This window comes from Rhinoderma darwinii, chromosome 3 (assembly GCF_050947455.1).
Source record: "Rhinoderma darwinii isolate aRhiDar2 chromosome 3, aRhiDar2.hap1, whole genome shotgun sequence".
In the NCBI taxonomy this organism is placed as follows: domain Eukaryota; kingdom Metazoa; phylum Chordata; class Amphibia; order Anura; family Rhinodermatidae; genus Rhinoderma; species Rhinoderma darwinii.
Genome location: NC_134689.1, coordinates 396,441,894 through 396,455,203, shown reverse-complemented (window position 1 = coordinate 396,455,203; position 13,310 = coordinate 396,441,894). Strand labels below are relative to the sequence as shown.

At 45.1% G+C, this 13,310-nt stretch overlaps 1 protein-coding gene across 3 annotated transcripts in view; it reads right to left on the bottom strand.

Annotated features, from left to right (window-relative positions):
* Positions 1–13,310, bottom strand: part of DNM2 (dynamin 2) — a 104,803-nt gene that overhangs the window by 13,566 nt on the left and 77,927 nt on the right. For 2 of the 3 annotated variants that reach the window (XM_075858998.1, XM_075858999.1), the window contains 7 exons: positions 13,076–13,189; positions 11,683–11,792; positions 10,437–10,548; positions 8,999–9,163; positions 8,680–8,915; positions 6,946–7,194; positions 3,254–5,625 (listed from right to left, as the gene is read on the bottom strand). In XM_075858998.1, the coding sequence (XP_075715113.1) occupies positions 5,556–5,625; positions 6,946–7,194; positions 8,680–8,915; positions 8,999–9,163; positions 10,437–10,548; positions 11,683–11,792; positions 13,076–13,189 (1,056 nt within the window). In that variant the 3' untranslated portion in view covers positions 3,254–5,555. Of the gene's footprint in view, positions 1–3,253; positions 5,626–6,945; positions 7,195–8,679; positions 8,916–8,998; positions 9,164–10,436; positions 10,549–11,682; positions 11,793–13,075; positions 13,190–13,310 lie in introns of those variants that run through there. The other variant, XM_075859000.1, reaches the window with a different exon arrangement.

Genomic DNA, 13,310 nt, shown 5'->3' with positions numbered 1-13,310 from the left:
GATATATGTAGTAATAGGAGGAGATATAGGGAGAGGATATATGTAGTAATAGGAGGAGATATAGGGAGAGGTTATATGGAGTAATAGGAGATATAGGGATAGGATATATGTAGTAATAGGAGGAGATATAGGGAGATATTATATGTAGTAATAGGAGGAGATATAGTGAGATATATATGTAGTAATAGGAGGAGATATAGGGATAGGATATATGTAGTAATAGGAGGAGATATAGGGAGATGTTATATGGAGTAATAGGAGGAGATATAGGGAGAGGATATATGGAGTAATAGGAGGAGATATAGGGAGAGGATATATGGAGTAATAGGAGGAGATATAGGGAGAGGTTATATGTAGTAATAGGAGAGATATAGGGAGATGTTATATGTAGTAATAGGAGGAAATATAGGGAGAGGTTATATATGGAGTAATAGGAGAAGATATAGGGAGAGGTTATATGTAGTAATAGGAGGAGATATAGGGAGATGTTATCTGTAGTAATAGGAGGAGATATAGGGAGAGGTTATATGGAGTAATAGGAGGAGATATAGGGAGAGGATATATGGAGTAATAGGAGGAGATATAGGGAGAGGTTATATGGAGTAATAGGAGGGGAGATATAGGAGAGGATATATGGAGTAATAGGAGGAGATATAGGGAGAGGATATATGGAGTAATAGGAGGAGATATAGGGAGAGGTTATATGGAGTAATAGGAGGAGATATAGGGAGAGGTTATATGGAGTAATAGGAGGAGATATAGGGAGATGTTATATGGAGTAATAGGAGGAGATATAGGGAGATGTTATATGGAGTAATAGGAGGAGATATAGGGAGAGGATATAAGGAGTAATAGGAGAGAGTATAGGGAGATGTTATATGGAGTAATAGGAGGAGATATAGGGAGAGGATATATGGAGTAATAGTAGGAGATATAGGGAGAGGTTATATGGAGTAATAGGAGAAGATATAGGGAGATGATATATGGAGTAATAGGAGGAGATATTATATGTAGTAATAGGAGGAGATATAGGGAGATGTTATATGGAGTAATAGGAGATATCGGGAGAGGATATATGGAGTAATAGGGGGAGATATAGGAGATGTTATATGGAGTAATAGGAGGAGATATAGGGAGAGGTTATATGTAGAAATAGGGAAGATATAGGGAGAGGTTATATGGAGTAATAGGAGGAGATATAGGGAGAGGTTATATATGGAGTAATAGGAGAAGATATAGGGAGAGGTTATATGTAGTAATAGGAGGAGATATAGGGAGAGGTTATATGGAGTAATAGGAGGAGATTAGGAGAGGTTATATGGAGTAATAGGAGGAGATATAGGAGAGGTTATATGGGTAATTGTAGAGATATAGGGAGAGGATATATGGAGTAATAGGAGGAGATAGGGAGATGTATATGGAGTAATAGGAGGAGAGATAGGGAGATGATATATGGAGTAATAGGAGGAGATATTATATGTAGTAATAGGAGGAGATATAGGGAGATGTTATATGGAGTAATAGGAGATATCGGGAGAGGATATATGGAGTAATAGGCGGAGATATAGGGTGATGTTATATGGAGTAATAGGAGGAGATATAGGGAGAGGTTATATGTAGAAATAGGAGGAGATATAGGGAGAGGTTATATGGAGTAATAGGAGGAGATATAGGGAGAGGTTATATGTAGTAATAGGAGAAGATATAGGGAGAGGTTATATGTAGTAATAGGAGGAGATATAGGAGAGATTATATGGAGTAATAGGAGGAGATATAGGGAGAGGTTATATGGAGTAATAGGAGGAGATATAGGGAAATGTTATATGGAGTAATAGGAGGAGATTATAGGGAGAGGTTATATGGAGTAATAGGACGAGATATAGGAGAGGTTATATGTAGTAATAGGAGGAGATATAGGGAGAGGATATATGGAGTAATAGGAGAGAATTAGGGAGAGGTTATATGGGAGTAATAGGAGGATATAGGGAGAGGTTATATGGAGTATAGGAGGAGATATAGGGAGATGTTATATGGAGTAATAGAGGAGATATAGGGAGAGTTATATGTAGTAATAGGAGATATAGGGAGAGGTTATTTGGAGTAATAGGAGATATAGGAGAGGTTATATGGAGTAATAGGAAGAGATATAGGGAGAGGATATATGGAGTAATGTAGAGATATAGGGAGAGGTTATATGGAGTAATAGGAGGAGATATAGGGAGATGTTAATATGTAGTAATAGGAGGAGATATAGGAGAGGTTATATGTAGTAATAGGAGGAGATATAGGGAGATGTTATATGTAGTAATAGGAGGAGATATAGGAGAGGATATATGGAGTAATAGGGAGGAGATATAGGGAGAGGTTATATGGAGTAATAGGAGGAGATATAGGGAGAGGTTATATGGAGTAATAGGAGGAGATATAGGGAGATGTTATATGGAGTAATAGGAGGAGATATAGGGAGTGGTTATATGTAGTAATAGGAGATATAGGGAGAGGTATATGGAGTAATAGGAGATATAGGGAGAGGTTATATGGAGTAATAGGAAGAGATATAGGGAGAGGATATATGGAGTAATAGTAGGAGATATAGGGAGAGGTTATATGGAGTAATAGGAGGAGATATAGGGAGATGTTATATGTAGTAATAGGAGGAGATATAGGAGAGGTTATATGTAGTAATAGGAGGAGATATAGGGAGAGGTTATATGTAGTAATAGGAGGAGATATAGGAGAGGATATATGGAGTAATAGGAGGAGATATAGGGAGAGGATATAATGTAGTAATAGGAGGAGATATAGGGAGAGGTTATATGGAGTAATAGGAGGAGATATAGGGAGAGGTTATATGTAGTAATAGGAGGAGATATAGGGAGAGGTTATATGGAGTAATAGGAGGAGATATAGGGAGATGTTATATGGAGTAATAGGAGGAGATATAGGGAGATGTTATATGGAGTAATAGTAGGAGATATAGGGAGAGGATATATGGAGTAATAGGAGGAGATATAGGGAGGTTATATGTAGTAATAGGAGGAGATATAGGGAGGTTATATGTAGTAATAGGAGGAGATATAGGGAGATGTTATATGGAGTAATAGGAGGAGGTTATAAATGTAGGGGGGTTATGAGTAATAGGATGAGTAATTGTTGGTATACGATATATTAATAGCCATATTTGAAACACATGAGAATAAATACACCCATAGTAAGGAGACAGACACCCAGAAGTGAAATCACCGACCACCAGGAGGATAAAGTTCCCTTTATTTTAGTTTATTAATAAGATACAGAATCGGGAAGGTAAACTTTACACAGTTTTTGTCGGTAGTAACAAACCAGCTGCTCCTTTACAACTATAAAAAGAACGGTCACAGAGTCCATGACGTTTCCTCTTTTCCTCTCTGACTGCGACTGATGAAACAGACATAATGGGAACCTCCTCTGAAGAGAATAGAAGTGGGGGCTGCAGAGGACAAGCAGTGCAGAGGACAAGCAGTGCAGAGGACAAGCAGTGCAGAGGACGACCGGACAACTCTGCAGCAGGTCTACCAGTATTGTATGAACATCGTGCACTGCCGTCCCCTGCAGCAGGATCATAACCCGGGGCTGTTACTATTTGGGCACAAGAACAGTATTTACTAGAAACCTATCCCTTCTCCCCCCTGTACATTAGACCCCAGCCATAGCCTATTCCACGACTAAAGCTGCCCCCATTGTGTTCAGCTGAAAGGCAGGTAATTGGGTGAGGGGCTGGGGTATTTTACTGTACAAGTTACTTGTATTTCAGCTGCAGGAACGCACTAGGCTTAAAAATCAAAAAACTAAAATATGGGCTTTCCCAAGATACGTCACTTGCAAATGCTATTTTGTAAATTTCTCTCTCCATGGGAGGAGCTTAGTTGTCACATGACTGTACATCTGCCAACTGAGGTGGAAAGCAAATCACTTAAGTGGGCGGAGCCGAACATTTCCATGATGTGGACAATGATGTGATATAGGGGTTAATTGGCCGTTATACTGTAGATAGTGATATATCCGAGAATACGGGGAGCTTACAGACCTTTATAATAAGGGGAGGAGCCTGTGCCAGCCGAATACTGAACTATAAACTCTGGGCTGAAGTATCCGTCAGCATTGTGTGTTCCGCTACTTTCCCTTTTATTGCACTAACTGGCGGACAATGATGCTCTGTGGCAGGTCACCCCATCTAGGGAGGGAGCACCGGTCCGCCATGTTGTCTGCCGATACCAGGAACTAAGTGCTAAGAGAAATGTTTGGTAGATTAAAGGGTACTTGGGAACACAATGCCGCAGATAAAGGGGTGTATTGAGGGGGGGGTGCAAAACATGGATGCCTGGAGCAGTTGTGCATGGCACGGAGGACGGGCACAATGGTGTATTATACCTTTAAGAACTAACCATTTATGTCTGCACATATCACGGCCAGGGTCCAGTATTTATCCCCACTACTGAAATGACCTTTGCCTTCAGATGAGACCATTTCATATGTTAAAAGGAGGAGTTGGGGGGAGTTTTGATCTAAAGGGAACAATTCCCTTAGTAACCCCCGTATTAGGGGAATTGCTACTAAAGCAATTCCCCAACCTAGCCATAACCGGTACCTGCCTCACGCTCCACCACAGTCTCCTGCACCACCTCCATGCAGTTTGTCAAGTCTTTTACCACCATCAATATGTGGATGATTCTGAACCATGCCCGTCATACCCACTCCTCTACCACCCTCACCTGTAAGGCACTGATTTCTAGAGAAATGACACTCTACATTCTGTAGGAAAGGAAAAAAAAAAAAGAAATCTTCACAGGATTTAGATTTTATAGAGACTTAAATTAAGGACTCTCTTTTTTTGGGGAAGTTCTAAAAACGTTACAATATTTCATCAGGATAGAAACGGTACGTCCCATGCTCGGAACAGGCAGAACCGGCTTAAATAGTCAGGGGGGGGGGGGGTCTACCCAGCTCTTACTGGATGTCGTATGTATATATATTACACATGGTACATAAGAAATTTTTTCCCCACTCGACATTGAATTTCTCTTATTCGACTTCCGCTTAGATCAGGCTGTAGACATAGAAATAGACTTTGCTTCTCATTGAACCCTTTCATAAGCAGAGGGCTGCCACCTGTGGTGCTCTAAGCTGTCGGAGGTACTACAAATCCCAGCTGGGTACTTGTAGTTCCCACCCATCAGTTGAAGAGCCACAGGTGGCAGATCACTGGTATAATGGATACTGGTCGGCTGCCATCGAGGGAACCCACAGCTGCTCCCCAGCGTCCAGTCAGGATCTGCGGTCGACTCGAATGTGCCATAAATGCTTGTGTGCGATTAATCAGTCTCTAATGGATCACATGGAAGTGTATAAAGTCTATTCCTAGCGTACTGGTCGGTGGCGCAGGTGGCAAGAGCAGATTAGGTGCCGCGGGCAGCCTGGTATCTGTGATAACGGAGAACAACACCCTGCGCGTAAATCCCCTCTCCCAAACAAGGAATGCAATGCCATATAACTTTGCTCTAATTTTCCCCTGGTGCTTAGTCTAGTAAGGAGGGCTCTGCAGGTCGGATTATGGTGGGCCGATTTGGGGCGGCGGGAGGTCTCCGGCTGCAAAAAGGAAGAAAAAAAAAAATGGCAAAACAATAATAAAAAAAAAAAAAAAAAAGAAGAGGTTTTAGGGAAGTGACATAAAGAGAGATGGTTAAGATGCGGGAGTCACACATGAATGTCACACCTTCCTGACGCTTTCTTATCATCACAGTTAATAGGTAGATTAGAATCATAAGCAGAGCACCATTTTATCCGGATCACAATTATCAGATGGAATTACACAAGCTGCAGATTGATCTCTGTCAATGAATGATCTATCCAATGCATTGTAAGCCAGTGATATATGTAATGAGCCGGTCCCATCAAGACAATATGGACATCACAGAGGGGGGTCCGTTGCCTTGAAACCCCTCAATGAGACAAGGAGGGGAGCCGCTAACAAAGAACGGTTCTTACTCTAGGGGACCCGGCCTGTCCTGTCCATGGATTACTTGTCTGTGAGCTAAACAGTCTGGACATATAGTTTGTTACAATGTATCAGTGCAGGTAAAATGTAAGGACAGGAGCGAGATTTCCACTGCAGATGTATTTGGATCACGGATCACAGAGGATTGTTTAGTCTGGATAAAATCGTAGAAGCTGTGAGAAGTATTAGACCTGTATGCAACTAAGGAAGTTCCTATTCCCTGACAGCAAGCAGAGCAGCATTCCCTGCCAACTCAATGACTGCACGAAACTTGCTCTGGTGACTCTGGGAAGTGGCAACATTACACCAGGTACTGTGCAGTAATCCGTTGTAGAAAAACAAATTGTCCTGCATTACAGCAGCCCAACGTAGCTATTCGGGGCGTGCCCGACAACAAGCTTGTAGACTGTTTCCAATAGCAACCAGAAGAATTGCGAATGCAGCTCTGAGATATAATACAGGCAGTAACTCTGATCAATTCGAAGTATGTCATATCTATCTATGTATACACTGTAAAATTGTGAACATGCCCTTTAAGTCTTATGCCACAAATTACACCTGTCGCTATCATATACTTGTAGTGTTGGGGGCTCTACCTCTTGTAATGTAGTAATACTTAAAAGCGGCAGTGATTACTGGCTTAGATCTGCTCCTATAATAATAAAATGCTTTCACGGAGATAAAACCTACAAGATATTGTGAGCCCGTCATTTACAATGGGGTTGCCCTTTACCACTGTAAAGGGGAACCCCACTGAAGGAAAGTAAATGTGACAACTAGTTGCTTTGTACAGATCACTCATCTACAGAGATACAACACTGCAACGTTCTCAGTACTTTAGCTTTGCGATGTCTGTAGATCATGCATTATCATCACATGGCACGGAGGGTAAAACATGGGGCGTTTCTTACCTGGGTACACCAGGAGGTACACCCGGAGGTATACGAGCCGGCCGGGATGGGATCAGTGGCGGTGCAGAGAATGGGTCATTGTTAGCAGCAGGGAAGGCAGCCACAGGACCTGGGCGGGATGGGATGGGTGGATACGCAGCGCCCCCTGCAGGCATTGGGATGAGTGGGGGCCCCGGAGTTGGGCCCCTTACCGCAGGCGGGCGGCTTGGAGGCAAGATGGTGGAAACCGGTCTCCTCTGTACATTTGGGCTGGAGAAAGAAAAAAAGTAAGAGTGAGTTTGAGTCGGCGTCACATGATGCTCCTCAAATAAAAGGAGAATTTAATGGTGCATGGACTTCCTGTCATGTGATCTCCACTCAAACACATTAACAACAGTGGAGATCACATGACAGGAAGTCCATGCACAGAAGCCAGATGCTACCACGGTAACCCCAGAGCAAGCGTATCATTCGTAGCAGACAAAACCCCTGAACAAGCTGACTATTAGAAAGTGTCAGAATCTTCTTACTTAAAGAGGCTCTGTCACCAGATTTTGCAACCACTATCTGCTATTGCAGCAGATCGGCGCTGCAATGTAGATTACAGTAACGTTTTTATTTATGCAAATGAGGCTTGCAAAAGTCCAACTGGGCGTGTATTATGTGCGTACATCGGGGCGTGTTTACTACTTTTACTAGCTGGGCGTTGTGTATAGAAGTATCATCCACTTCTCTTCAGAACGCCCAGCTTCTGGCAGTGCAGACACAGCCGTGTTCTCGAGAGATCACGCTGTGACGTCACTCACAGGTCCTGCATCGTGTCAGACGAGAGAGGACACATCGGCACCAGAGGCTACAGATGATTCTGCAGCAGCATCGGCGTTTGCAGGTAAGTAGCTACATCGACTTACCTGCTAACGCCGATGCTGCTGCAGAATCAACTGTAGCCTCTGGTGCCGATGTGTCCTCGCTCGTCTGACACGATGCAGGACCTGTGAGTGATGTCACAGCGTGATCTGGCAGAAGCTGGGCGTTCTGAAGAGAAGTGGATGATACTTCTCATCAGAATGCCCGTCTAGTAAAAGTAGTAAACACGCCCCGATGTACGCACATAATACACGCCCACTTGGACTTTTACTTTTAAACACGCCCACTTGGACTTTTGCAAGCCTCATTTGCATAACTACAAAAATGGTCATAACTTGGCCAAAAATGCTCGTTTTTTAAAAATAAAAACGTTACTGTAATCTACATTGCAGCGCCGATCTGCTGCAATAGGAGAGATAGGGGCTGCAAAATCTGGTGACAGAGCCTCTTTAATGGGAGATTGCAATTCAGCAAATAAATCCTATTCATTGTCTTATGAAAAGTCATACAACGCTCCCATATAGTTTCTGTATCAAATCCTCACGGCTTTAAAGATCTCGGCTTGCTGCCATTGTATAGAACTTTACTAAGTATCTGTCCTGGTCATGTGATGAACAGCTGCATGGCTCGTTACAGTGCAGTTATCACAGCAGTGTGGGTGCGACCATCCAATGACCAGGACAGATATTTTTATCCCGTAAAACAATGACGGTTCCTGTTGAATGACGGCAAGCAGCGGTCTTGAAAACCATGAGGAACTGATGCAGACAATTGTATAACTTTTCATTACGCAAAGAATTACCTGGATTTGCTGAAACGGTAAGATCTCTTTAAAATGGATTAACCTACAGAAACCCCCTGCGGTGATGATCATCCTATGGTACGGACCTGTGTCCACTGCTGGAGTTTTGCAGCCATGTGTCATCCACCGGTGGAGGGACAGGGGTGGTGATCGTGCTGGTGGTAATGTCACCAATGATATTCAGCGCCTCCTTCAGCGCATGGTACATCCGGAGCATTTCGTCTCGTCGCTGAGCCTGGTCTGCCGACTCCTCCATAAGGCTGCTCTGGTCAGTGGAAGAGTAGAGATACGCCAGCAGTTCTGAGTGAATGAAATCTTTCGCCTGCAAATGAAAAAAATATGTGATGTACCCTCATAGGACATGGGGGATGTCTCTATAACGTTCATCCGCACAGGTAAACTCACGTTATTGATCATGAGGTGCATTATGGTTTTTGGCATGAGGTCACGTATGGACTTGTTGATAATTGCCATGTAGGAGTCCACTAGGTTTCGTATGGTCTCCACCTGTCTTTCCAGCTGCGGGTCCATGGAGAATGTGTTTTCCTGGACTTCATCTTCATTCTCGGTCTGGAAGGCAAAATTAAGAAAATAGTGGAGGTGTCACTGGCAGAGAAGAACATCCGAACCCCCACTGCAGGGTCACACTATTCTCTACTGGGGCCTCACCAGCCAGGACATGCCGATATCTGGCCCACTGATTTAGAGAGACCTCACCACATCTTTAACAGCCATCCACATTATTCCACCTCAATGTCACATGACCACAGAGCGTCCATACTACTCCCCCCAATGTCACATGACTACACAGAGCATCCATACTACTCCCCCCAATGTCACATGACCAGAGCGTCCATACTACTCCCCCCCCAATGTCACATAACTACACAGAGCATCCATACTACTCCCCCCCCCCAATGTCACATGACCACACAGCGCGTCCATACTACTCCCCCCAATGTCACATGACCAGAGCGTCCACCCTACTCCCCCCCCCAATGTCACATGACTACACAGAGCGTCCATACTCCTCCCCCCAATGTCACATGACTACACAGAGCGTCCATACTACTCCCCCCAATGTCACATGACCACAGAGCGTCCACCCTACTCCCCCCCCAATGTCACATGACTACACAGAGCGTCCACACTCCTCCCCCCAATGTCACATGACCACAGAGCATCCATACTACTCCCCCCCCAATGTCACATGACTACACAGAGTCCATACTACTCCCCCCCCAATGTCACATGACTACACAGAGAGTCCATACTACTCCCCCCCAATGTCACATGACTACACAGAGCATCCATACTACTCCCCCCCCAATGTCACATGACTACACAGAGCGGCCATCCTACTCCCCCCCCCCCAATGTCACATGACTACAGAGCGGCCATACTACTCCCCCCCAATGTCACATGACTACACAGAGCGTCCATACTACTCCCCCCCAATGTCACATGACTACACAGAGCATCCATACTACTCCCCCCCCCAATGTCACATGACTACACAGAGAATCCATACTACTCCCCCCCAATGTCACATGACTACACAGAGCGTCCATACTACTCCCCCCCAATGTCACATGACTACACAGAGCGGCCATCCTACTCCCCCCCCCCCCAATGTCACATGACTACACAGAGAGTCCATACTACTCCCCCCCCAATGTCACATGACTACAGAGCGGCCATACTACTCCCCCCCAATGTCACATGACTACACAGAGCACTCACAGATCTCTAAAATTGGAACAATTCAAGGGCATCACTTGTACAGAGCTGAAATACAACATAAGACAAGGGGTTCATTAACCCGTCATCTGTAGCTGCTAACCTGGTCTCTCTCAGGGTAGACTCCGGCTCGGAGGAAAGAGGCTTTCCAGCTGTCCACATCCTCCTGGGAATCACAGGCGAGTTCTATCTGACGCAAGTCCTTATATACGTTCCTGGAAGGACAGCAGAGGAAGAGATTCAGTCTCCAGTACACGCGCCCCACGCTGCTTACTAACATACAGGCAGGGGTAAGACAGCAACACAAAGCATAGACTGCACCGACAACACCGGGTGTGTATCCAGTAACCATGGAAACACATAGGACTGCACAGCAGCTGTATATGCAGAACGCTAGACTTTCAATCAAGACTACGTGCAAAGATATATATATATATATTTCATGCTGCATTGGAGCAATAATAAAAAAAAAATGCAAAAGTGGACCTAGCCTTTTATATATACGCAGAGCAGCGATGCGAGGCCCAGAGAGTTCACACATATATCCACATAGGTTTCTCGGTCTTAGGGGCAGTTCACATCACGCTTTTTGTTTTCACTTAGTGCACGTGTCAGGAAAGCTCCCGAAGTACACGCTAAACATATCCACAGGCTGCATTGTCAGACAGAGGCCCAATGAGTGTCTATATGGCCTCTGTCTGGCCGGTACAGCAAAGAAAACCTGTATTGAATAGCGCAGGAGACTGGAGTCCAGAAAAACAACAACGTGCATACTAACTTTAACATGGTAGCCTATAAGTGACAGATGCCACTGTATGGAAATAGTCCCAGGCATCCGTTAAATATAGGTCATGAGCTTTTCATGGCATATACACTAAACGGCTGCCATGTGACAAATGTGTAAGGCATCAGTCAGTCTCCGTTTAACGTATACGTTTGCTGGTTCCGTAAATCCCAGACTACATTGTAGAGTGTCGCACACATGGCCAGCTCTCCCCTTCGGGGTCACGGGACCTCCGCATATCAGACAGCCTATAGATGGGTATTCCAACATTTATGACCCCTTTATTGTAGCAGTCTTATCATGACCACCCCTATTAGGGCATATGGGGTCATAGAGAGGGTTCCCATGAAAGGGATCCCCCCTTTTAGGTTTTCTGTGCTTCCCCTCTAAGAGGTCGTCCCTGAGAATTACTGACAGTGGAGAAAGCAAGTGCACAATATTTCCCACATCCTCAATGAGTTATTAGGGTAAACTCTCCACACCGTGGGAGATCTCTCTGGGTACGTGTTTAGATTGGCCCTTACATCGCTTTCATATATACTCCACCTCCTACAGACTTACTCACCGCTGTTCGGTGTTGAAAATAGCAAAGACGTGTTTGGTGGACATGAAGCCCTTCTCTACGTCCCGGATCTTCAGGTTGTCAAGCGGCAGCATGTACTTCTTCTCTTTCTCCTGCAGGGGGCACAGAAGAGCCGATCACTGTATGACCAAACGGACAGGAAACTGGCGCAACTAGACTGGCGTTCGACCATTTGAAGCCTAATTACTTAGCGTTAGCGGGACAGGAGCGGGCAGTCTTACAGATGTGGGTGTTTTACCCTCTAGGGCGCACACATAAGGCGAACGTGATAAATGGGTATTAATGAAGTGTTTAATTGCAGCTACATGTCGCCCAAGATGAGAAAACTGTGCGGAGGGTCTTGTGTATTCGCCAATACAAACTGGCTCGAACTGGAGCGCGAGGGGTTACAGGAAGGGAGCACATGTTTCGGCTGGATATGAAACATCTGGAACAGTTTAAGTGTCTGGGAGGATTTTTGGCCCATGAAGGGTGATGGAGTCAGAAGTCCCCCCCCCCCCCCCAACGGCCTCCTAACCCCTCCTCTCCCACTTCCTGCATAGCCACAAATGTGTTCCCGAGTCTCAAAGCATTTCAATGCCACGTCATGGGCAGCCTGGACGACCCTGCAGTCACTCGCTCGCTTATCCCATTCTCTCGGCTTTGGGGAAGACTGGTAAGATCTGCAACCTGGGATCTGCTCTTGGGCCGGTAGATGGACGGTGGTGGTGGTGGTGGTGATGAGGATGATGGGGTGATACGTGGGATAGAAAAGATCATTAGGACCAGGGAGGTCTGTTGGTGGGGATGACTAGTGGGGTATGGCATGTTGCGGGGGGTGTAGTAGAAGATTACAGGGATGTTCCAGTGACGGGAAGGATGATGCAAGTATATATATATTTTTAAAAAAAATGTATTCACCCATTTTTAAAACGGCAGAAAGTCAAGGCAACGAGGGTCAGTTGGGTATGGTTTATCAAGGGTTAATTGCAGATGTTGGTATGTTCTTGTCCAAGGCTTTTATATAGGGAAAGGGATGTGTCAAAATGTTATATGGCTCTATATCGAAGGTGAGGTATGGGAGGGCAATAGGTGCCAATCTGAGGGGCACAAATGAACCACTTATTCTGCGAGGGGGTCGGCCGCCGGCCCCAAGGACCACCTTGCGGGGAGACGAGTTTGGAGCGAGGCTGGCCCCGTTCTCCCAGTGTTCAGACTACGTGTTCGTCGGATATAAAGTGAACAGTAGTCTACACACTGGTTAAACTGGGACGGACGAGCACAGAGGAGACGCATCGCTGAGTATGTGCACATGTTATGTCACTGATGGAAACCATATGGATGTGAAGTGCATGAAATAAAGAGACCCCCCCCCCCAATCCCGTCTCGTCTTTACCTCTTCATCCTTATACCAGGACAAGGACTCGGCCGTCAGCACAAACCAGTACTCCTTGGACCCTCCTTTCATGATACTTATATTATTGATGGTTAACCAGCCCCTCCTGATGACCTGCAAAGAGAAAAAGGGGGAGGGAAAAAATAAAAAGTAGAAGATGGGGGATGGGGGGGAAGAAACAAAGGCAGGCAACCATCATATGGGGGTCCTATGCCGTCTCCTACAACCTTTTGTG